At 37.2% G+C, this 23,915-nt stretch overlaps 1 protein-coding gene across 6 annotated transcripts in view; it reads left to right on the top strand.

Annotated features, from left to right (window-relative positions):
- The window catches only part of Nipped-A (Transcription-associated protein Nipped-A), a 1,216,281-nt gene that overhangs the window by 975,076 nt on the left and 217,290 nt on the right, over positions 1-23,915 (top strand). For all 6 annotated transcript variants that reach the window (XM_090382460.1, XM_090382459.1, XM_090382462.1 and 3 more), the window contains one exon: positions 6,550-6,643. In XM_090382460.1, coding sequence (XP_090238586.1) covers positions 6,550-6,643 — 94 coding nt within the window. The remainder of the gene's footprint in view (positions 1-6,549; positions 6,644-23,915) is intronic.

Here is a 23,915-nt window from a genome sequence, read left to right as displayed (position 1 = left end):
ACGCTCAGCATTTTTCCTTAGGTACAGCCTCCAAATCTGAATACAATATTCTCAATGCGGTGTCACCACTAACGTGTTAGTGGAACTAAATCCCCTTCTTCCTAGTTACAAAGGTAGACTAAATCATTGATAAGACATTGTGCATCTTTCTGGCCACTCCTATACACTGCATGGTAGCCTTCACTTCTCATTGCATCATAACACTGGTCTCTCTCTTTCTTCCTTTATGCCCTTCTGCCCAATTTCACCCACACAGAATTATAAACTGGAGTGTTGAGCTGGATTTTACAACTAGTGATCATAGAGCCATCATATTTCAACTTACAATGGACGAGACTTATTCCTGTTCACAAAATAATGAAATTATAAGGTTCGGGTATAAAAGTATTAATTGGAACAAGTTTTGTAACTTGGTAAAAGAGGAAATTGAGTTGGATCAATATAAATATGTGTCTAATATGAATGCAGAGGAATTTGCATTCTACATTCAGAACATAATTTACAGGGCTTTTTATTTTTCAGTTTAAAAAAGGAGGGGAATAAAGAAGTTGGTTCCTTGGTGGAATGAACAGTTAAGTATTAAGTGTAGAGAGGTATTTTCAGCGTCATAGGTCATGGGGTTTGCAGGAAGCCATGTATTATAAAGAAATCTATAAAATTAAGAGGGCAGCTTATCATAAATTAATACTTAAAAGTAAAACGGAATCATGGAAAAACTTGGTCTCAAGCGCAGGTAACTCTGATCCCTGGGGCCTTGTCTATAAGTTAGTAACTAATAAAATGCAAATCAGTCCCCTGTTATCTACTATTAATTCAGGTAGTTGTGAAACAAGTGAGTGGGAGACAACAGTTGCTGGTATAGTTAACTGTTTATTTCCAGATGATAATGTGGGGGATGATACTGTAAATCAATTGCATATATGGTGTGATAATTGTAATTATGTTGCTTATTATATGGTTCAGGTGTGGATACTTTATTTACGGTTAATGATCTTAAACAAGTTTGTTTGGGTATTAATATCAATAAAATTCCAGGTATTGATCTTGTTGAAAATAATGTAATACTCAAAATGGTTCAGGTCTATCCACATCTGATGTTGGAGATTTTTAATAAGTGTTATTTAGCTGGTAGCTTTCCTGGATATTGGAAGGTTGCCTTGCTAAAGTTGATACCTAAACTTGGCAAAGATTTGTCGGAACCTAGAGCATACAGGCCTATCTTTTTACTTCGAAATATGTCAAAGATTTTTGAAAGATTGTTACTCCTCAGATTAAATGATTGGTTATTAAGTGTAATTATACACTACCGTATCAATATGGTTTTAAACAAAAATGTTCCACTGAAGGCCGCTTTCGACTCCAAGTTATCCTTCAACAATCACGTAAACCTCATACAGTCAAGGCTGACTTCACTACACTGGGTTGCCCAATAACAGCTGCTCCACACCAACGACCCACACCTGGTAAAAAGATACATCGTATCCAGCCTATACCTGACAATACTGTATGCTTCAGAGATATGGGCCTCGGCTACCAAATCCAACATTAAAAGGATATTCTCTGCCGAATTGTGGCTCCTGAAATGGGCTAACACCAAACTCCACCTTTCTCCAGCTCTCAGATCAACGCAGTTAGCAGATGCCCTTCAACTGCACAGGCTCCGATCCTACATCGGTTCACCATCAAGATAGCCACCGGTAAAATTACAGAGCCGAACTTCTGGGATCACTGCTCTTGGCACATTCCTCCTCCTTATCTCTGGTCTTCAGCACAGCTGCTAGCAAACCATAACCGGCTAGTACTTTGCCTAACCAAATGCTGCCCTCACTGCAAGCGATCAACAGTGACCTCCAAGAAGTGATCAACAATAAAAAATACAGGGAGGGAATCCTTGTCGAGCTGAAATGTGGAACTGTGCTTTGTTGCCTTCCAATAATCTTTATTTATGTAACTATATGTTTTTTCTTGTGTGTATCTCTTTTGTAAATATGTATTGTAAACCCCTAGCACCGCCATGCCATGACAAGACTGATTGTATATATATCATGGTGCAGTTAAAGATTCTATTCCATTCTATTTATCTTGGCCAATTCAGAATGCTTAGAGAGAATTTATCCATGACTCCATTGATGATCAGACGATCTGACTGATGCGATGCTACTCCATATCATCTCCTTCCCCTATCAATGAAGATAATAAGATTGAGAACAAGAGACTCTTTGATGGTCGGTGGCTTTCAAATATATAGGTAAAGTTCAAAACTGACCCGCATGCAAGTTCGATCCAAAGAATACATTATCAGGTCTATCGAAAATAATTTGTCCTTCCTAAGGACAATTCCAAACTTGACCTACTATTGGGCTCAGTGTAAGTGCGATCTATTCACTATGATTAGACAGCTTGGTAAACCGGCAGTGTTCTTGACTCTGGGAGCCAATGAAATCAGTTGGCCGTGCTTGCTTCAGCTATTGTACAAGTTACAGAATAAGGGGTGCATCATTAGTGAGGATGAAGCAAGCTACATGAACAATGTAAAGTTTTATGCTTAAGCTTGCTAATTAGTCTACCGAATTTATGTTAGTGACATTAGCATGTCACTAACATAACATTTAGTATGAATGTAGAATTTCAGCATTGCAGTAATCCACACAAACACATTTTGCTGTGGCTAAATAATGCTCCCAAAGATCCTTTGGGCAAGAACAAAGAAGATGCAATTGCAATGATCGACATGTCTCCGCTAGCAAGGCGCCAGGAGCATCAAGCTTCAAACTCGCAAAAATACTCACGTGTTACAATAAATAATACTAGATAAATGACAGATGTTTCGATTTGAAGCACCATCCATGCCTTGTCACGTGAATGGTGCTTCAAATCGAAAAAATCGTGTCGCAGAATCATCATTCCTGGTTTGTCGATCAAATCGACAAACAAAATCGTCATTTCCAGTTTGTCGATCAAATCGACAAACTGGAAATGACGTCGTTGGCACCTCTTGGTGTTCTGTCTGGTTTGTCAACCAAATCAACAAAACAGAAATGCCGACAAATGATGTCATTTCCGCACCGCAAAATCATGACAAATTGATTTTACTATGGTCAGAAATTTAGTAGGTGCTGTCAAAGATGTTCGAACCGGAAATGACATCATTCAACATCATTTTCTCCTCACAAAATTGTGACAAAGTGGTTTTAGTACAGTCCAAAATTTAGTAGATACCACCAAGGATGTTTTCTCATCAAAAAGTCCTTATTATTAGAAAACGATTTAATAAATATAATTATTCCTATTCATAACTCTCAGGAAATTGCCTAGAAATTCCTGACATTTTCAAATTCAGCCATAACTCTTTATTTTTAAAAGGTGATATTGCACAACAATATCACCTTTGGTGCTCTTAAAGGATGATAATTTTTCTACAATATACAAACTTTTGCCCCAAACAGGCATACCTTGGTCCTCTTCTACCAATCCTTATTGTATCAAATATTGCCTACTTCCTTGAAATTATCACTAGGAATAACTACCTCCTATGGGACCAGCATATCCTGCTGACAGTGGTCCCTCTGTGCAGCCAGATGCATGAAGATAGGCTTCAGTATTAAGGTGGACAGCTGAATGCTTGACGAGTCCCCTGATTTAATTCCTTCCAGGGCAACAACCTTTTTTTTAAAACACTCAAATTCATCCAATAAAATGCTAAACTTCTGCTTAATTTCCTCACTCTCTGTGCACTTAGTACACACAAAGGCATCTCTTATGACATTATATCCAGCTCAAGTCAGGGTCTTCATACATGCCACATGCACAGTATATGCAATAAAGCCCTTGATTTGTAGAACTGCCTTCAGTAATTCCCCCTCCCCATGCTAAGCATTCTTGCTACTCTAGATCATATGCTTTGCTGCTTGATTGCAACATGACTTCAGTTAAAATTATTTAATTAATCCTATAGCACTGAATTACCAGTAATGCTGTTTTACGCTAGTACTAAAGAAAGAGTACTACACTATTCCCAGCTGCTATAGCAATATATGTATTATGCAAAATTCATAAAACACTACAGTATTATTTATATGCTTACAGAACCTTGCAAAAGAAAATATTCAAGAATTATACTTATCCTCCAGTATTGTTTACAGACTTCCTACCACAGCAGTAGTCTTATATTCACATTGGCAATGACAGAGCTGTAGCTGCCTAAATATTAATATAACTACAGAAATAAAAAAAAAAGTCTGCTTAATTATAGCACTTAAAATATTTCTTCATTAAGGATTACAGTACTTTTCATGACAGATGTTTGTGCTGGTGATGGGAGTCAGCTTTACATAAACATGCAGTCAGTTGGTGACTAGTTTATGGCCTTATGAAAACTTGTTGTGCCAGTATTTTTTTTTTTTACTCATAAGGTTAAATATGTAATCACTTTAAACACAAAAGGTTGCCAGAGGAAGGCAGGCTAAAGTGGTAATTACTCTTGGTGAATCAGTGTCAAAACAAATGTATAGTATAAATCTGTAAGGATCCTTGTTTAGCTAGAGCTAAACTAATACAGTTGTAATGATATTAGCTTGCTTAAAGGATAAAAAGGAAAGCAGCAAGACTATCTGTAGGCCAAGGAATGCTCTTACAGAAGGGTTCTCCATTTATGCAGGGCTAGTCAAAGTCCAGAAAGCAAACACTTATGTTGAAATATTATTGAAGTATTTAAAGCCTTAAAAACATATGAGCTAACTTCACATTGGAGACATATTTTGATTTTCTAAGAGAATGCAGATTGGGATACATGGATACAAATTAAAGAAAAATAAAAGTTTTGGTCTTTTGTTTTAAAACTGGCAAAGAGTTGCCAGTTTTAAAACAAACTACCATCTAGTGAAGTAGAATCAGAGCTTATATAGATTAAAGGGTTACATATAAACTTAGGGAAAATAAAATATGAAAAGAGAGAGAGAGAGAGAGAGAGAGACTTTTTTTGAAATGGCAGAAACCATACTCTGCTTCTGCTTTGTATTCTTGCATAATTTCTGCCATTTTAATACTAATTCTAGTACCAGCTTTTATATGTCTCTTGGTTTTTTTTTAATATATATATATATATATATTTTTTTTTTAAATTTATTTATTTTATTTTTTTTTTTTTCCTGTCAATGATCAAATATGTTGTAGTCATTTCAAAACTTAACCACTTTACAACTATTAACTCCAGGGCCCACATCTGGTGAGTAATGGGCTTGGCACACCCAGGGTCCTGAGCTGGATATCATCATTCTTCTCTTTCTTGGTGATTCCCTTCTTCTGACTCTTGTTCTCTCTCTCAGGGTAATTCAGAAATTTTTTTTTTTTTTTTTGTTGGTGCAGTATAAGCCTCAGGCTTCCTTGCACCATATAGCTAATAATAATAATATCCTTTACTCTTTCAATTTTTTTCTATACATTTACTATTTTTAAACAAATTCATCTTAATGCAGGGCAAAGACCCATTTGTGTTAAACTAAAATGACTATTAAAAAAGTGTAAATTTCTCAAAGTTGATTCATCTCTCAAGATTGTGATGCTCTGGGTTATTTTGCCTTAGCACTGCAAACAAACAGCACTTCTCACACGAGAAACACTTATTAATGATGCACTAGCCCAGTGGTTTTCAACCGGAGTGCCGCAACAACATTCCGGGGTTGCCACGTAATTTGGGTTTAAGTTACTTAAACTTATTATTATATATTTTTTTAATTTATATGTTTATATCATTATAAAAAGATGTACAGTATCTTTTTAATTTTGTGGTGATCTATAATTGATGTTTACTTAGTACCTCTATATAAAGAATAAAATTATTATATACTGTATATATATAATTTGTATTATGAAATGTAATTTTTATAATTATATTATTGTAATAACTATCATATAACATATATTTTTTAATATTATATATATATACAGAGAGATAGAGAGAGAATCAGATCTAACAGGCAGAAAATTGAGTAGGGGTGCCATTATTAAAAAAAGGTTGAAAACCACTGCACTAACCAATTCAGACAGCCATTTTGTTGACGGTTGCTATTTCATCAGTATGTGGCCATTCACTCCCTCAGGACAGCACCAGTTCATTGATTATTTAAATGGCAAGATAAGAGATGCTAAATTGTTTGAAATACAAATGGCCATGATACTCCTTGTACAAGAAATGCTATTTATTTATAGTGCAACAACAACGAGGTAACTTGTTATAAATGCATTACAACATGAGATAAAAACCCACTTTGAGGACTTTAACCACTTTTTTTACAAATGCAGATGGACTTGACCCCTGCGTTTAGATGAAACTCCTTTCTTATTTGTAAAACATGAGAAAGTTTTATTTGTAATTCAAAAAAAGTATTGCACTAACATTTTAATGTACTTGTAATTCAAAAAAAGTATTGCACTAACATTTTTGTGATACTCTTTATACTTTTTGTGTATGTCATGAATGAAATGCACTGTTAAGATTGTGTTTTTAGTGTATATTTAAAATTTTTTTTTTTTTTCGACTCTTTCTTTTAGTCGACAAATCCAAATTGGTGTCTCAGCTCTATGCTGTTATCTACATGCGTGTCGTCATCAGAATGAAAATAAGTCACGTAAATACTTAGCTAAGGTATGTTTCTTATTCTATATTTACTACATTCAATTAGACATAAAAAAAAATAAAAGTGATAAACTATTATAGCTGTTTGTGTATCTCTGCTTGACAAATTACACTTAGCTATGTGCTTCCATTGTATCAACCAATAATGAATATTCACAAAGTTGGAATGCAACAGACCTCCATTGTGAATTTAGTTTGGTTAATTTTCACATGCTATATTTTATTTCATTTAACTTCTAATATTAACCAACCTCATGTCATTCCTTTCAAACAATTACTTTGGTTTAATTATGAGAAACTGAATGAAATTTAGAATAAAAGAGCTAAAATTAACATTGTAATTAATATAATAAACATAGCATTAATAATGAAATTAATTAAGTTTCAATAGCAAAAGCTTAATTTACAGTACTCACCTTGGACGATCTGCAGTTGTTATTTGGGTGAAACGAATGACTAAATTTTTGGGTTTGGGTAATTTAAAGTTAAGTAGATTAATTGGTAAGTTTACGGGATGAGAATAAATTAATTAAAACGGAATTAAAATATGCGCAAGGAAGCAGAAGTGCACAACTCTGTCCCTGGTTGTCATGGAGAATTGATTAATTAAGAACTCTAAAATGTGAAATAGTTCTTAATTAATCAATTCTCCATGACAACCAGGGATGGAGTTGTGCACCTCTGCTTCCTTCCGCATATTTTAATTCCGTTTTTAATTAATTTATTTATTCTCATCCCGTAAACTTACCAATTAATCTACTTAACTTTAAATTACCCAAACCCAAAAATTTAGTCATTCATTTCACCCAAATAACAACTACAGATCGTCCAAGGTGAGTACTGTAAATTAAGCTTTTGCTATTGAAACTTAGTCCAATCACATGGTATTTTAAGACATTCTATAATTTATTTAATGAAATTAATATAATATTACTCTACATAAATTGGCAAAAGCTTCGGTTGCATAAATGGCAAAATGCAAACTGTGCATTCCAACTGTAATCTTGTATTTTGCGAAGCAGGTCACCATGTATTGAATAAATGAACTTTGTTGTTGTAATGAATAGGTACACAACAACCTTAATATAGAGAAATGCTAGAAATTTACAATATAGTTATTATAATTGTTTATAACTCTAAGATAAAATAGTTATAATTAAGTTGTAATTTTTAGATAAAAGTGTACATAACAAATACAAGGTGTCCAAAAAGTCACTATCTATTTGAATAAATAAGATGAATTTCAGAAAAATGTCCAAATGACATGATTATGTGCATATTTTTCTACAAAATATAGGTATTTACAACTTTCTTTTCTACAACTATGGGTTTTCTACAACTACAGGTTTTCTACAACTTTTTATAATTCATTGATGATTATTTTTTTTACTTCCAGACCCAAATATGTGTATAATATTGGCATTAAAACATTTTTTTGAAATTCGCCTTATTTACCCTAATAAATAGTGACTTTTGAGACACCCTGTATATCCAACTAAATCGAGTGTTCTCGGATAACTTGACCAATCCAACATAATAATGTAAGAATTTCACCAGAAACCAATCATATCATCTAAGGATATAGTCCAAGGATGCTGCCATAATTATGGCTAAAGATTTGCTTACTTCCTTTGCCACTTTCTTTAATATAACTGGATACATCCCATCCACCCCAGTTGCCTTTCTTATGTTTAACTTAACAATTTCTCCTCCACATTGCTCTCAGTATTACAAAATCATTAAGCTCCCTGTTAGAGTTTAATAAGCTTCTGTCCTCCACTTACCTACAGAATTCCTCATGTGTGAATGTAGATGAAAAATACTTGTTCATTTTGTCAGCTATCTGAGCAGGATCATCTACATGCTCGAACCATCAATATCAAGTGGACCAACCTAATTCATCCCCTTCCTTCAAGAGTTTATATAAGTAAAGAAGCCTTTTCTGTTTTTCTTTGCATCCTTTGCCAGTGATATCTCATAATCTGCCTTTGCTTGCTTAAACTCATTTGTGACTTGATTACAGACTAGCTTATATCTACCATAGGCTTCTGTGTCGCCTGATAGTTTATATGCATCCCATGCATTTTTCATCTCTGCCATGAGTCTCATTAGTTCGTCTGACATCCATTTAGGCCTAAACCTTGAACAGTATTTCTTAGTTGGTATGAAAACCTTGTAGCTTTCAAGATTACTTCCTTGAATGCTTCCCATTTAGAATTTGCTATTGGTAACATCATCAGTTGGTCCCATTATATAGAATTTAAAAACTGTCTGAGACCACCACTGTGGTCACCTTTATGAAAGCAAAATCCCTTCCTTCTTTTTACCCCTAATGGTAGTTATGCCTTTAAATAAATCCCACATCCGTACACTGTGATCACTGCCACCTAGTGGTTCCATTATCAGCAAATTCTTAATGCACAAATAATCACTGCTGATAATCAGATCAAGAGGATCAAGAGTATTACTTCCTCTGGTTGCCTCTCGAACATGCTGCTGTAGAAAACAATCATCCAATAAATCCACAAAAGTCTTGCTATTATGCGAGTGACCAATCCACAAGTTCCAGTGAATATCTGGGAAGTTAAAATCCCAAATCATAAGACAATCTGATTTACTGGCCCACTCAATTTCTCTGTACAATTGTTCGTTGTACTCATTAGAGTCACTAGGCCTATAACACACTCCTACTCTCATTTTTGCTTTCCCAGTGCTTATGTCACACCAGACTGACTCAACATTGCACTGTCCATCTATGTGAATTGGATGCACTTCCTTAGATTTTGTGTTTCGTAACTTACAGTGTAACCCCTCCTCCTCCTCCTCCTCCCTTCCTTTCTGTACATATTCTACTCCCCATATTCTAATTCTGCACTAGGAGCTGGAGCAGGAGCAGCAGTGCATAGCACGCGCTTCTTGATTAGACCGGGGTTCGAGTCTGTGACCACCAAATACGGAGGATGCGAAAAGGTCAGGGAATGACCACCGCATATCCCCGGAGCAATATGGCCTTAGTTGCTAATGCTTCTAAAAACCAAATAACAAACAGTAACCGTGTCTCTGAGGCCCCGGGTGCCAAGCGATTTTGACTGAGCGATTTCTCTGTGCTTAAAGTGCAATTTTCCAAAAAGTGATTCATAGTTCTTTTACGTACCTGTCCTTAAAAAATTTCTTTATTTAATAACAGCTCTTATTAAAAAAGTACTTTACAGAGCAAGAAAGGAAAGGCACCTTTCTTTATTTCTTATATATTTATTACTAACACCTACTACTTTTCACTTGGTCACACCAGGCACTGCTCCTGCCTGCCTGTGGCTGGGCCAGAAGCCTTGGCAGAACAGTTAATCTGCCAATGGCCAAAAGGAGCAAATATGGAACACAGTAAGTTTCCTCCTCTAGAGCCGACAAGATCTCAGCAAGATATAGAAAGTGGACAAGACATGTCTCAACCCAAGAGGTTTAAGACCAACTCCTCAGACATAGATTTTCCTGCATTTCTCATAATGCACTCTCTTAGAGAGCAGCCACTCACCAAATTGTCACCATTTCTTATCCAGAAACACCTCCAAAGCCTTGCAGGATCTCCTAAAACAGTCAAGTGACTGCAATCAGGGGACCTATTAATATAAACAGTCAGCAGGAAACATTAGGAACATCTACTGAAAGTTAAAACTTTTGCTGGTATTTCAGTAAAAGTTTCTCCCTATGGTACCCTAAACACATCTAAGGGTGTTATATCCAGCTGGGACCTATTGAATGTCTCGGAGAAGGAGATAAGTCAAGAACTTCAGGAGCAAAATGTAATTGCAGTTAAAAGAATAATGATTAAAAAAGAAAATACACTCACACCTACGAGAAATATTATACTTACTTTTAATACCCCAAACCTACCTTCTTCCATAAAAGCAGGCTATCTTCTTTGCCGCATTCGACCCTAGAATTGAGATGTTATGTGCCAAAAATATGACCACTCTCAAATGGCATACAGAGGAAACCCAGTTTGCCCCACTCAAAGTGATTGTTCAGCAACAGAAATGAGCTGTCCTAACTGTAAAGGCAACCATCCCGCCTATTCTAGGACATGCGACAGGTGGAAAACTGAAAAGAAAATTGTGAAGGGTAAAATTGAAAGTAAGGTAAACTTTCAAGAAGCGAGAAAATTAATTTCTCCCAGTATTTCTAAACGTACATACTCCAGTGTGGCGCAAAAATATCAATCAATGGGTACACAAACTGGGGTCGGACTGTTCTCTCTCAGGAACAGTCCAGTATCCCCAAGCACTTGAAACAGGCAAGCAATACTGCTCTTACAGTGCCTGCAAAATCTCCTTCTCCTCCAATAATTGATACTACATCAAATAACCAAGGCTCAAACATAAAAAAGAATATTCAGGACACATCCATGGATACAATTCACTCACCCAGACAGGAAGACCCAATCGTATTACGATTGGCAAGATCGTAATACTTCAAATGCTGCCCATGGAGGTGTGGCTATCTTGGTTAGCTCAAAGATCCCAACCAAGCAAATTGTTCTATAAACTGAAATTGAAGTTGTTGACGTACGCTTGATAGCCCAGATTGCGTTAACGCTAGTATCAATCTATCTCCCCACCAAGACACATTTTCTTATCAAGATCTTGAAAACCTGCTAATGCAGTTACCTTCACCTGTCTGTCTCTTGTGGGATTTCAATAGCCACCACCCCTTATGGGGATCGACTAAATTAGATAGGCATGGTCGACTAATTGAAACGTTTCTGGATAAGCAAAACCTTACCGTTCTTAATACAGGTCTACCCACTCACATACAATTACCAGCTGGACAAACGTCTGCACTTGATCTCTCAATATGCAGGCGCCTCCGTAGCCAGGTGGGCAGGAGCAGCAGTGCTTAGCACGTGCTTCTTGATTAGACCGGGGTTCGAGCCCGTGACCACCAAATATGGAGGATGCGGAAAGGTCAAGGAATGACCACCGCATATCCCTGGAGCAATATGGCCTTAGTTGCTAATGCTCCTTAAAACCAAATAACAAACTAACATCTCTCAATATGCTCCCCGATTCTGTTTCCAATCATGGAATGGTCTGTCGTGGACAACCCCCATGGGCAATAACCATTTTTCCTATTATTTGTGATCTGCTCATTGCACAACCACCAGTATCCCAACGTTGCAGGAAATGGAAGTTCTCTCATGCCAACTGGGTCAAATTTCAGTCAGCTGTCACCCTGGATGAGAAATTTATATGAGCATAATTAATAGATGAAGCCACAGATTATATTACTTCACACCTTCTAACTGCAGCTAAATGTTCAGTTCCATTATCGAACCACCAGTCCCGACAGCACCTTAACTGATGGAATGAAGAATGCACAAATGCAAAGAAGTTAAAAAATAAAGCATGGAATTTATTTTGTAGATCCCCAACCACAGCTAATCTTATTAACTACAAGAAGCTAAGGGCAAAAACTCATCTATTTCAAAAACAAGCCAAGAAGAATTCTTGGATTCGGTTTGCATCTACCATAAATGGAAACACTAACTCCAGGTTAATATGGAAGAAAATCCAGCTGATTTCTGGCAAATTTCCAACCACCCCTTCACCAGTTCTTTCATGGAATGGACAAGAACTCTCTGCTCCTGAGAACATAGCAAATGCCTTGGGCAAAACCTTTGCCCAAGTTTCAGCGGCATCAACTTATTCACCGGATTTTCAGAAAATTAAGACCAAGACTGAACAACAAGCCATCAACTTTCGAACCTCAGTTTTCCTTCCGTATAATCAGCCTCTTCAATTTTCTGAACTTCTACACGCCATTAAAACAAAATGCTACAGTGCCGCTGGGCTAGATGGAATATCTTATATCATGTTACAAAACCTTAAAAATACTGCTGATGTACTATAACCAAATATTTATGGAAAACATTTATCCCAATTCTTGCCTTTTTGAAACCTGGAAAAGATCCTAACAGTTATAGACCTATTTCCCTATCAAGTTGCCTCGGTAAATTACTTTAAAAGATGATCTATAATCATCTTGTTTGGATCATCGAAACATAACAACTAATTAGTAATAATCAGCATGGTTTTCGAAAGAACAGGTCCTCGTTAGATCTCATGATCAAAGCTGAATCGGCAATTCGTAATGCCTTTGTAAAAAATGAACACCTTGTTATGGTTTCCATAGACATAGAGAAAGCATTTGATACTACTTGGTGTCATGGCATTCTGAATGACCTCCATGCTCTTGGTCTCCGAGGCAACCTTCCTATATTCATCAGGAACTTTCTCCAGAATCGTTTGTTCCAAGTTCGATACCAAAACTTGCTTTCTACTACATATTTACAGGAAGAAGGAGTGCCACAAGGGTTTGTACTGAGTGCAACCCTTTTTGCCCTTAGAATCAATTCCATCACAAAAGAACTTCCAAATACTGTTGAGACCTACCTTTACGCCGATGATCTCTCTATTTCTTGCCATTCTCAGAACATGAGATCCATTTAACAGCAACTGAAGATATCCTTGAATAAAGTCCCAAGGTGGGTAGAGTTAAATGGCTATCGTCTATCACAGCAGAAAACTGTTGCAATCCACTTTTGTAATCAACGGAAAATGCATACAGATGCATACAGGTTCCAATCTTTACCATTCCAGAGACTAGCAACATCAGATTCGTGGGATTAATCCTTGAGAGAAAATTAAATTTCCTTGAGCACATTAAATTTCTGTGTACGTCCTGCCTCAAAAAACTAAACATACTAAGAGCTTTATCTGCCTTGTCTTGGGGAGCAGACCGTACATCTTTATTGCTCTTATGTAGAGCATTGATCGGATCCTGATTGGATTATGGTGCTCCACTCTATGATTCTGCCCGTAAGAGTACACTACGATCGATGGCTGGATCCTATACAGCATAGTGCATTGCGGATTGCACTTGGTGCTTTCAGGACATCCCCTACTCATAGTTTATACATTGAAGCTAATGAGCCCCCTCTTTACCTTCGCAGAAAAACGCTGCTTCTTAAGTATGCAGCCCGAATACAAAGTTGCTGGCAGCATCCTATTGAGCCATACCTCTTTAATCCATCACTGCAAAATCTCTATAGAAACAAACCCGCTAAATTAAGACCAGCAGGCTTACGCCTTATTGAATTAACCCAGAGTTGGAATGTCCCTATTGGCAACAAGTAATGAATGACTCACAACCTCCGTGGACTCCCCCTCTGCAACTAACCTGCGATACTTATCTTCACATAATCAATGTGGGGAAAGCATCACCTACCCATAATCAATGTGAAACAACTCCATGCAAACCATATTCAAAAATATGCTAATTTTTGCTAGTATATACTAATGGCTCCAAATCACATTCAGCTGTTGGAGCAGCAGCAGTATTTCCTTCTACAATCATTTCAGCTGCTCTTCCACCTGAGTATAGCAACTTCTCAGCAGAAATCCATTCAATAAAATTAGCCTTAGAAAACGTGAATCACTACCCTTCTGTAAAATACGTATTATACACGGACTCACTGAGCTCAATTACAGCAGTCCAAAACTCTTCTTACAATATTCACCCTGTCTTAAATCAAATCAGAAGTCTCCTACTGAAAATTGAAGAAAATCTCCAATCAGTAACCTTTTGCTGGATACCTGCACATTCGGGGATAAAGGGGAATGAACTAGCTGACAAAGCTGCCAAAAATCCAACAACTTTTGATTTAACCTCTGCCCCAGTCCCATCCTCTGACTATAATCACATCATACAAACAGCCTGTCTCATACAGTGGAAAGAGCATTGGCACATCCAAACCAATAATAAACTCTGCCAATTAAAACAGGAACCAGAGCTTTGGCGCTCTATTGCAAAAACAGTGCAAAAAGAAGAAGTGGTACTTTCACGGGCACAAATAGGACACACACACACATCTGACTCACCTCCATCTGCTGACAGGAGAGGATCTGAACAGTGTCCACACTGTTCAGAACTCTTGACAGTGAAACATATCCTGATTGAGTGTCCGCACTATCAACATGACAGAAAATCCATCCTGTTTTCTTTGACAAATCTACGAGAACTGATGACACTACAACATATTATTGGTGAAGATGCAAACATGAATGAATTTTTCTCTTTTATAACAAAAATTGGACTCTATCAAAAATTCTAAAAGATCTTGGTAATAAAAATGAAGCAGTTACATCTGAACTTTGTTTTTAGCTTTTTTCTATGAATAGGTGCACTATAGCCCGGCAGCTTCATCATCATCATCATCAGCCATTTTCAATCCACTGCAGGATGAAGGCCTCTCCAGCAACTTTCCAGTTCCTTCTGTTTTGAGCACTGGCCATCCATTTACTACCCAAAAACTCATGAATTTCATCTATCCATCTCTGCCTTTGTCTTCCAGGTTTTCTTCTAGCTCCTCTTGGGTACTATTCTGTTATTTTCTTAGTCCATCTGTCATCATGTCTTCGAGCTATGTGTCCTGCCCAAGACCATTTTAGTTCTTTAGTTTTGATAAGAATGTCCTTTACTTGAGTTTGCTGCCTAATCCATGTGTTTCTCTTCTTATCTAACAGTCTGATTCCCAATATAATTCGTTCCATTCTTCGCTGTGTAGTTCTCAGCTTCTCTTCCATTCTTTTGGTAAGCGCCCAAGTTTCACTTCCACAAGTCATGGTGGGGAGTATACATTGGTTCATTATTTTATGTTTCAGACAAACTGGGATATTGCTCTTCAGTATGTGACTATATTTCCTGAATGCTATCCATCCAAAATTTATTCTTCTCTTGACTTCCAGCCATTTATCATTATTACAGCTAATAACTTGTCCCAGATAAGTATGACTCCACCTTTTCAATTACTGCTCCTTCAATCATTATTTCCCTTTCTGTGGCATACTTGTTCATCATTACTTTTGTTTTAGCCATATTCATCTTTAGTCCAAAGTCCTTACTAACTGTGCATAACTGATTAAGATTTTCCTCTAATTCTTTGGGATCGTGGCTTATAATCACAATGTCATCTGCAAATCGTAAATGGTTTAGGTACTCTCCGTTCACATTGACTCCTTTCTGCGACCAGTCTAATCTTCTGAAAGCTTCCTCAAGGGCAGCAGTAAACAGCTTCGGAGATATTGTGTCTCCTTGTCGAACTCCTTTCTCGATTTTAAATTTGCTACTGTCTTTGTCTAGTCTAATAAAGGAGGTAGCACTCTCATATATTTTCTTCAAAATCATAATATATGGGGTCTCTATGCCTTGTCTTTCCAGTGCCCGAAACATTGCCTTATGCTATATGGAGTCAAATGCCTTTTCATAATCCACAAATGCCAGGCATAATGGTGTTTTATATTCATTTGCTTTCTCCATTAGCTGTGATATTACGTGAAGGTGATCCATAGTTGAGAATCCTGTCCTAAAGCCAGCTTGCTCTTTCGGTTGATTCTCATCAAGTATTCTTTCTAATCTGTTAGTAATGACCCTTGTGAACAACTTGTAGATGTGGGATAACAAGCTAATTGGTCTATAATTTCCAATTTTTGATTTATCTCCTTTCTTATGCAGCAAAACTATGATTGCATTATTCCACTGCTTAGGCGTCACACCTTTTCTAATGCACTTTGTGAAGAGCCTTGCCAGTTTTTGTGTTATGTCTCTTCCTCCCAATTTTAACAACTCTACAGTAACTCCATCTTCCCCCGGGCTTTCTGATTCTTCATTTTCTTCAATGCATGTTCTACCTCATCAGGAAGAATATTGGGTATGTCGTATGTGTTGCTATTTGGCAATCCATCTTCCCCACTGCTGGTATCATTCCCTCGCTCCTTGTATAATTCTCTATAGTAGTCTTCTGCTATTTGAATTATGCCTTTTCTGCTGTTTATAAGTACACCATCGCTATTCTTCAGTTTCAGTATCATTTGTCTTTCTGTATTACTTCTCATGGCTGCTGATTTAAATCCTTTGTTTTCCCTTAATGCTTGTTCTACTTTTCTTGTGTTAAATCTTCTTATGTCCTCTCTGAGTCTCTTTCTAATGGCTTTGCATAACTCAGTATACTCAATTTTCTCCCTGTCAGTGTTTTTCCCGCTCTTCATTTTTCGTCTTCGGTTCATCATGACAAGTGTTTCTTGACTAATTTTTTCTTCTTTGGATTTCTGTTTCACTATAGGTTTCTTGGGCTTTATCACTTTCAGAAAGTTGTAATATTCCTCGTCAGTATCTTGGTCCTCAGCAGTCTGCAGAAGCTCAAACTTGTTTTTAAGTTCCAGTACATACTGCTTTTTCTCCTCCTCTGTTATCTCAAAGACCTTTGTATTATTTACTCGAGTCAGTTTTTTCCTTTCCTTTCCTACATCTATATCAAGTGTACATCTTACCATTCTGTGATCACTTCCAACATTTACCTTATTCAGGACGGTAACATCATTCACAATATATCTTCTGTTAGTGAGGATGAAGTCGATTTCATTAGTTGTTAATCCATTTGGACTCTTCCATGTCCACTTTCTGTTCACCCTTTTCTTGAAAAAAGTGTTCATTACTGACATTCCTTGAGATTCTGCAAATTCCACAAGTCTTTCACCTCTTTTATTTCTTTCACCAATTCCAAAATTTCCTATAGTTCCTCTTTCTGCGCTATTTTGCCTTTTTCCAACCTTAGCATCGAAGTCCCCCATAATAATAGTGTAGTGGGTTTTCTGCTCATCTAGAAGACTCTCAATTTCAGTGTACATTTCTTCAACCTCTTCATCATCATGGCTCGATGTTGGTGCATAAATCATTATAATCTTTAGCTTGTACCTCTTAGAAATCTTGAGTATTAGTCTTGACACCCTTGGTGATGTACTTTTGAATTCCAAAATGTTGTTTTTAAAATCTTTATGGACCAGAAACTCAACTCCACCTTCACTCCTTTCACTGTTTCCATTGGTGTACAGCAGATTTCCACTTGATAAACTTATAAGTGATTCATTTCTTCTTGTTGTTTCAGCCAAACCGATGATATTCCAATTCACATTTTCTAATTCCTTTTCCAACTCTAATATCCTGTCTTCACCAGTGAGTGATCGTACGTTATAACAGGCCAAGTTCAATTTCCGTGCATGGCAGCCTGGTCGTACCCAGAGATTCTTAGCACCCTCTGCTTCCACTCTGATCCTCTCGCTGCCGTAAGAGGGAGAGTGAAAGCTGCTGGGCACTGAGGGCCATTTGTATTGTTGTGCTCTCATTGCTGGAGGGTTTGGTCTTTTCCTCTTCACGCTGACCAGGTGTCTTGAAGAGAACCACTCTACACGTTCGTTGCCACCTAAGTGACGTAACAGGGCTTACCATCGAGAAGGTATGCATGAGTGGATTTTAGGGAGGCAGGCCAACCGGACTTCTCCTAAATCTTCTGTAATAGAGAGATATTGGACCCATCAGTGTTTTAGGCTGAGTGTCTGATAACACACAGGATACCTGTTCCCGGCAGCTTATGCGTCCCTAAACCCCCCCCCCCACACACACACACACCATGTCTCTGATATCTCAACAGTATCCGCCTTTGATGTCTTGACTAGCACTTCAAATTTATCAAATTTATTTACTGGTCTCCTAGCATTGGTGTACTTGTAAGTATACATGCACCTGTTTTTACTCTTAGTTACCCAAACACAGCCCATGTATTTACTTGTTCCATGATGACTGAAATCACCTGCACCTTGCTTTCTAGGCTGCTGCTCATTCTAATAGAAGCAGTGCAAAAATCACTTTCACCTCTGCCTGCAGTTACTGTTACTCTTTTAGTCTGTGAATCCCCCATGCTAGCAGGTTTCCAACCCATCTAACACTGCCTCGATAACATCAGCAAATATTCTTGCACCCTTCCTATTTAAGTGTATCCCATCCCTATAGAAGCAGTCTCTCCTGTTAACAAGCACAGACCACGCTGAGAAAAATTCTACCTCATGAGCCGTACACAATCTCTCCAGGGCTGATTTGATTGACAAGGGTCACATCGTATACTCCCTCCTATCGTGTCTGGGCAGAATTGCTGACACTTTCAAATTTATCCCTAACTCGCAACTTATTTTTATCATTGACACCTGTACTTGTTAAGTAAATCTGCAGATCTCATACTCTTAATGTCATTGGTGCCAACATGTACAACAATATCACCCATTTTGCCTTTAAAAAGTGATATCTGCTCTACAACGTTATCAACTTTATCCCCTGGCAGGCATACCCTGATCCTGTTCCACCTATCCTTTTTGCACTATGTATTCCCCTTTGTTGTCTGTAACAATAGAGTCACCAACAACAACTAATTCCTGTGGGACCAGTGCATTCTGCCTTTGGGATGGCTGCTGTGCTGCCTGATGATCAAGTGCAAGCTCTGGCATTGATGTGGGCAGCTGAGAGCTTGATGGGTCCCCCACTTTAATATCTTAGGGGCATCTACCCGATTCTTCAAACTCTCATAGATGCCCATCAGGACATTGAGTTGGCACCTAATTTCTTGACACTCTCTACACATAGCACACACAAAGACATCCTCCTTGGCTAGATCATGTCCTGTTCCAAAATGGTCCGCAAACATTTCACAAGTTGCACCTTTTTTTTTTTTTTAGGCTGTTATCTGTTGGAGATGTAATAAGTTTGGAGGCACCTCCATAGCCAGCAGGAGCAGCAGTACATAGCACACGCTTCTTGATTAGACCGGGGTTTGAGCCCGTGACCATCAAATACGGAGGATGTGGAATGGTCGGGGAATGACCACCACATATCCCCAGAGCAATATGGCCTTAGTTGCTAATTCTCCTAAAAACCAAACAACAAACAAAAAGTTTGGAATATACGTTATCCTATACCATAATGACCACAATGTTAAATTAGTTATATCCCTAGCTAAACATAAAGATATATGCCCAACAAATGATTTGGAGCTATAAGTAATTATAATTTATAAAATTATCCAATAATGCCAACCTAATTGATTTTAGATCTGCCTATTTACTACAATTAAAAATTTTAAATCCACTACCACTCACATTATTCTACAACATTAAAATTAGAAAATAAAAATTAATTTTTATTTTTTAAATACAAAAAAAATTTTAAATATAAGCATAACTAGGGCAATAAAGGTACTTATAGCTTATGAAATAATATGATAGTTAAGTAAATAAAATGGCAAAAGTCTTAAAAAACATGATTTCTTGGAGCTGGAAATTCACTGCTTTGCACATATATAATCTCGTCCACAATTCACAAGGGGGATCAAGGTGATACGAGTACTGTAACTACCAAATCCTTTTCTTCTTCCGCTGTTTTCAGTTCACCCCACCAGCAAGTGTATAAGTTCTTTTAGAGTTGCTATTTCCCAAGTATAAGACTTTGCATTTTGCTGCTAGGAAATAATTTCAACATTGTTTACGTAGATTTCAGCAAAGCATTTGACTCATTCTCACGTGAGAGGTTACAGTATAAGCTGGAAAACCATGTTGGAATTGCAGAGAAATCCCTACGGATTACAGGATGGCTGCAGTTCAGGAGGCAGAGGATTGTAATTAATAGTTATTCTTGAGATTGTGTTAATGAAATGGGTGTTCCCCAAGGATTTGTGCTGTGGCCGCTGTTGTTTTTGATTTTCCTTTAATATCACACTCTCCATCCATCAACAAAGCGATGGAAAGCATAATATGGGGTAGATGGGATTTATCCAGTATATTAAAGGAGGCAGCAAAGGAAGTAAGCAAATCCTTAGCCATAATTCAGACCGTACTTGGACTCAGGGGAGGTCCCCACAGACTGGAGATGTGAAAATGTATCCGAAATTCACAAAGGGGAATCAAAGGGTGACACAAGTAATTATAGACCTGTTAGTTTATCTTCTGTTCCGGGGAAAATAATGGAGGCACTGGTTAAAGAAGCATGTCTGGATCATATAGACAACACTGCAGTAATGATTCAGATACACCATGGGTATTTTAAGGCGGAAGTCTTGTCTGACCAATTTAATTGGATACTATGATATGGTCACAGAGGAACAGGATGCAAAAAATTATATTGATATCATATACTTGAATTTTAGGAAGGCTTTTGATACTGTTGCACATGGAAGCAGTATCAAAAATATTCAAATTGGAGCAGTATGGCATTAAGGGCAAGTTTCTACAATGGATAAAAGGATGGTTGAGTGGGAGAAGACAGAGAATGGTAATATGGGCACTCCTCTTCGTGGATTGATGTTATTAGGGGAGGCCCCCAGGGTTCAGTGTAGGGCCCCTTGTTGTTTCGTATATTTATCAATCATATTGATAAAAGTATATCAATATGCTTATTGATATACCTTTATCAATAATCAAATGTAAAGGCTTGATGTCAAAGTTTGCAGATGATACAAAGGTTGGCGGGGTTATTAATGACAGTATGTTACTGCAATAGGACCTGGAGAAGTTGGGCAGATGGGTTGAGAAGTAGCAACTGAAGTTTAACATTGACAAACGTATATGAGTAGCAATAACTACAGAGAAATGTACCAACTTGGTGATTTTACACTTAGGGTAGTGGAGAATGAAGGAGACCTCGGGATAATTGTGCAGTCAGAGATAAAGTTTTCTGAGCAGTGCAGACAGGCTGCCAGAGTAGGTCGTGGGGTCTTGTCAATGAATGATATACAGGAATTTTTCTAGTATGGAAAAAGTGATTTTCCCTTTTGTATAAGGCATTGGACTGGCCACCCCTTGAGTACTGTATACAGGTCTTGAGGCCTCATTTTAGGAAGGATATACAGTTGCTAGAACGAGTACAGAGAAGTGCAACAAGATTGGTGAGAAGAACTAAGGGATCCTCTTACCAAGAACGGCTTAAGTTCTGCATATTGCTGCATCTGGAGACCTGGCACCTGAGAGATGATCTGATTGCGGTGCATAAAGCCTTGAATGGTATGAGCGGGCTCAATGCTGATGGGATTCTTCCTCTTGCTCAGATTACAAAACTGAGGCCACAGATTCAAATTGGGAAAAGGCAGTTGTAGAATAGATGTGCAGAAATTGGCCTTTAGCCAGCAGATAGTTGATTGCTGGAACAAACTTCTGTCTGTTGAGGTAGTTGATAGCTTAAATAAATTCAGGGAAGAAGCAAACAGAATTTCGGAGTGAATGAATGAAATGGGAAGGGGTTTTTTTTTTTTTTTAGCTGATGCTGTATAAGCTTGCTTTCTTGCATCATATGCCTCTACTAGAGGTAATGATAATGATATCAAAGTTCGCAGATATCAAGATTGTTAGAGTAGTTAATGATCAGCTCCAAGCACAGCTTCTTCAGCACGACTTAGGCGGCAACTATCTTTTAATGTAGAGAAATGCAAGATCTTACACTTGGAGAATAGCAACCCCAAAATAACTTACAAACTTGGTGGTGGTGTATTAAAAACAGTAGAGAAAGAAAGAGATTAGGGAGTTACAAAACGATAAGACACAAAGTTCTCCAAGCAGTATAGACAAGTATCAAGAAGGGCCAATGATTTATCAAAAATTACTTGCAAAGATAGGGAGGTCATAATACCACTGTATAAAGGCAGTTGTGAAACTGCTTTTGTGGTATTAATGTAATACTGTGTCCAGATATGAAGACTGCACCTATAAAAAGACATTGAGCTTCTTGAATGGTCCAAAGACCAGCAGTGCACTTGGTGAGATTGGCAAAAGGCCACCCATAGGAGGAAAAACTTTGAATATGTAGACTGCAGAGCTTGGAAACTAGACACCTTGGAGGAGATCTGAAGTGTATAATGCTCTGAGAGGTTGAAAGTAAAATGAACAAGGGTGAAATTTTCACTCTTATAAATGATTCCAGAACTGGGGACATACAGTAGAGTGTCGGTTATCTAGAATAATTGATGTCAGATCTCTTCCGGATAGCCAAATTTTCCAGATAATTTTTCCGATTAAAATTAAATAAATTTAATCTTGCCTTATGATTAAATTAAATAAAAAAAATTATAAACCAATATCAGAAAACAGAATCCAGGCATTTTTATACAAAACAGAAAAATTAGAAATATTTTTGAATGCTCTCGGTTTTTTCGACTTGCTGATAATGAGCACAACTGTGCTTCCCAATGGCATTTGCACACACAGAGCTATTGTAACTCACTCTTTTCTCATCTTAAAACTTGATGCAGGCATTTCTCTTTTATTGGCTAGGGTTTTTCTCGGTAATGCTTTCCATAATAAGCCCATCTCATCAACATTACAAACATTTTATTTCTCATAATTTGCTATAACTGAAACAAACTTACTTTTCAAAGGACACCGCTGCTGATTCATCTGCAGAAAGTTTCTCGCCTTGAATATCTAGTTCACATATCTCAGTTTAAAGTTTTTCAGCCAACCTGTGCTTGCCTTAAAATCTTCATTACCTATTAATTTTCGACTAAAATCCAATGTGTTTTCACACAACATTGGGCCAGACACTGGTTCACCTAAATTTTGCTCCGAAGAAAACAAAAAAATAAATTGAGTGCACTCTCTAAAGTGCCATTTTCAGGTTTCGGCTTTTTTTTTTTTTTTTTTCCCTTCTAGATCCTCCTTCACTATCCATAATTGACATAAATTCTGTTATAGCATTGGAATTTTTCTTGATGTCGTAAATTGTTGAAGTCCCCACATTAAACTCTTTGGAGAGAATTCCTAAATTTTCACCTTTTCTAATTCTATTAATAATTTCCATTTTTTTGTTGCAATGTTAAAACTATGCATTTTCTTTTTGTTCACATTTTACCTTAAAATAATTCTAAAAATAATAAATCACACAGTTTCGGGCCGATATTATTTTTCCCAAACCTGGAGCTAAACTAATCTGAAATTCACTCATGGTTTCCGAGAAAACCCAGTAGTTTCTGTGATATTTTCTAAAGCACATTTCTGAAGGTCACATAGAATTCTAGAGGTCACAACCGTGAAACAATAAAAAAATTTGCAGTTTTTGGTTTATTGGGCTTTTTGTTTGTACAATCTGTTAAAAAAAAACTCTTATAAACTCAACTTTTCTCTTATTATAATCAAAATTCAATTTGAAAACATGATCCCTATAACCAGAGCTTACTGTACTACTGTTAATTAAAAAAAAAGAAAGATCAGCCTTTCAAATTATTCCAGATAACTGACATTCTACTGTAAATTCAAATTACTAGGGTTGAAGTATGAATTGGAATACGTTGCTTCCCTGGGTGGTTAAGGACGACAGCTTGGGAAAATTCAAAGCTCAGCTGGGTAGATACCTACATGAG

Source organism: Mastigoproctus giganteus, chromosome 10 (assembly GCF_048544385.1).
Source record: "Mastigoproctus giganteus isolate SK-2022 chromosome 10, ASM4854438v1, whole genome shotgun sequence".
Lineage (NCBI taxonomy): Eukaryota > Metazoa > Arthropoda > Arachnida > Uropygi > Thelyphonidae > Mastigoproctus > Mastigoproctus giganteus.
This window is presented reverse-complemented; position numbering and strand designations above follow the sequence as displayed.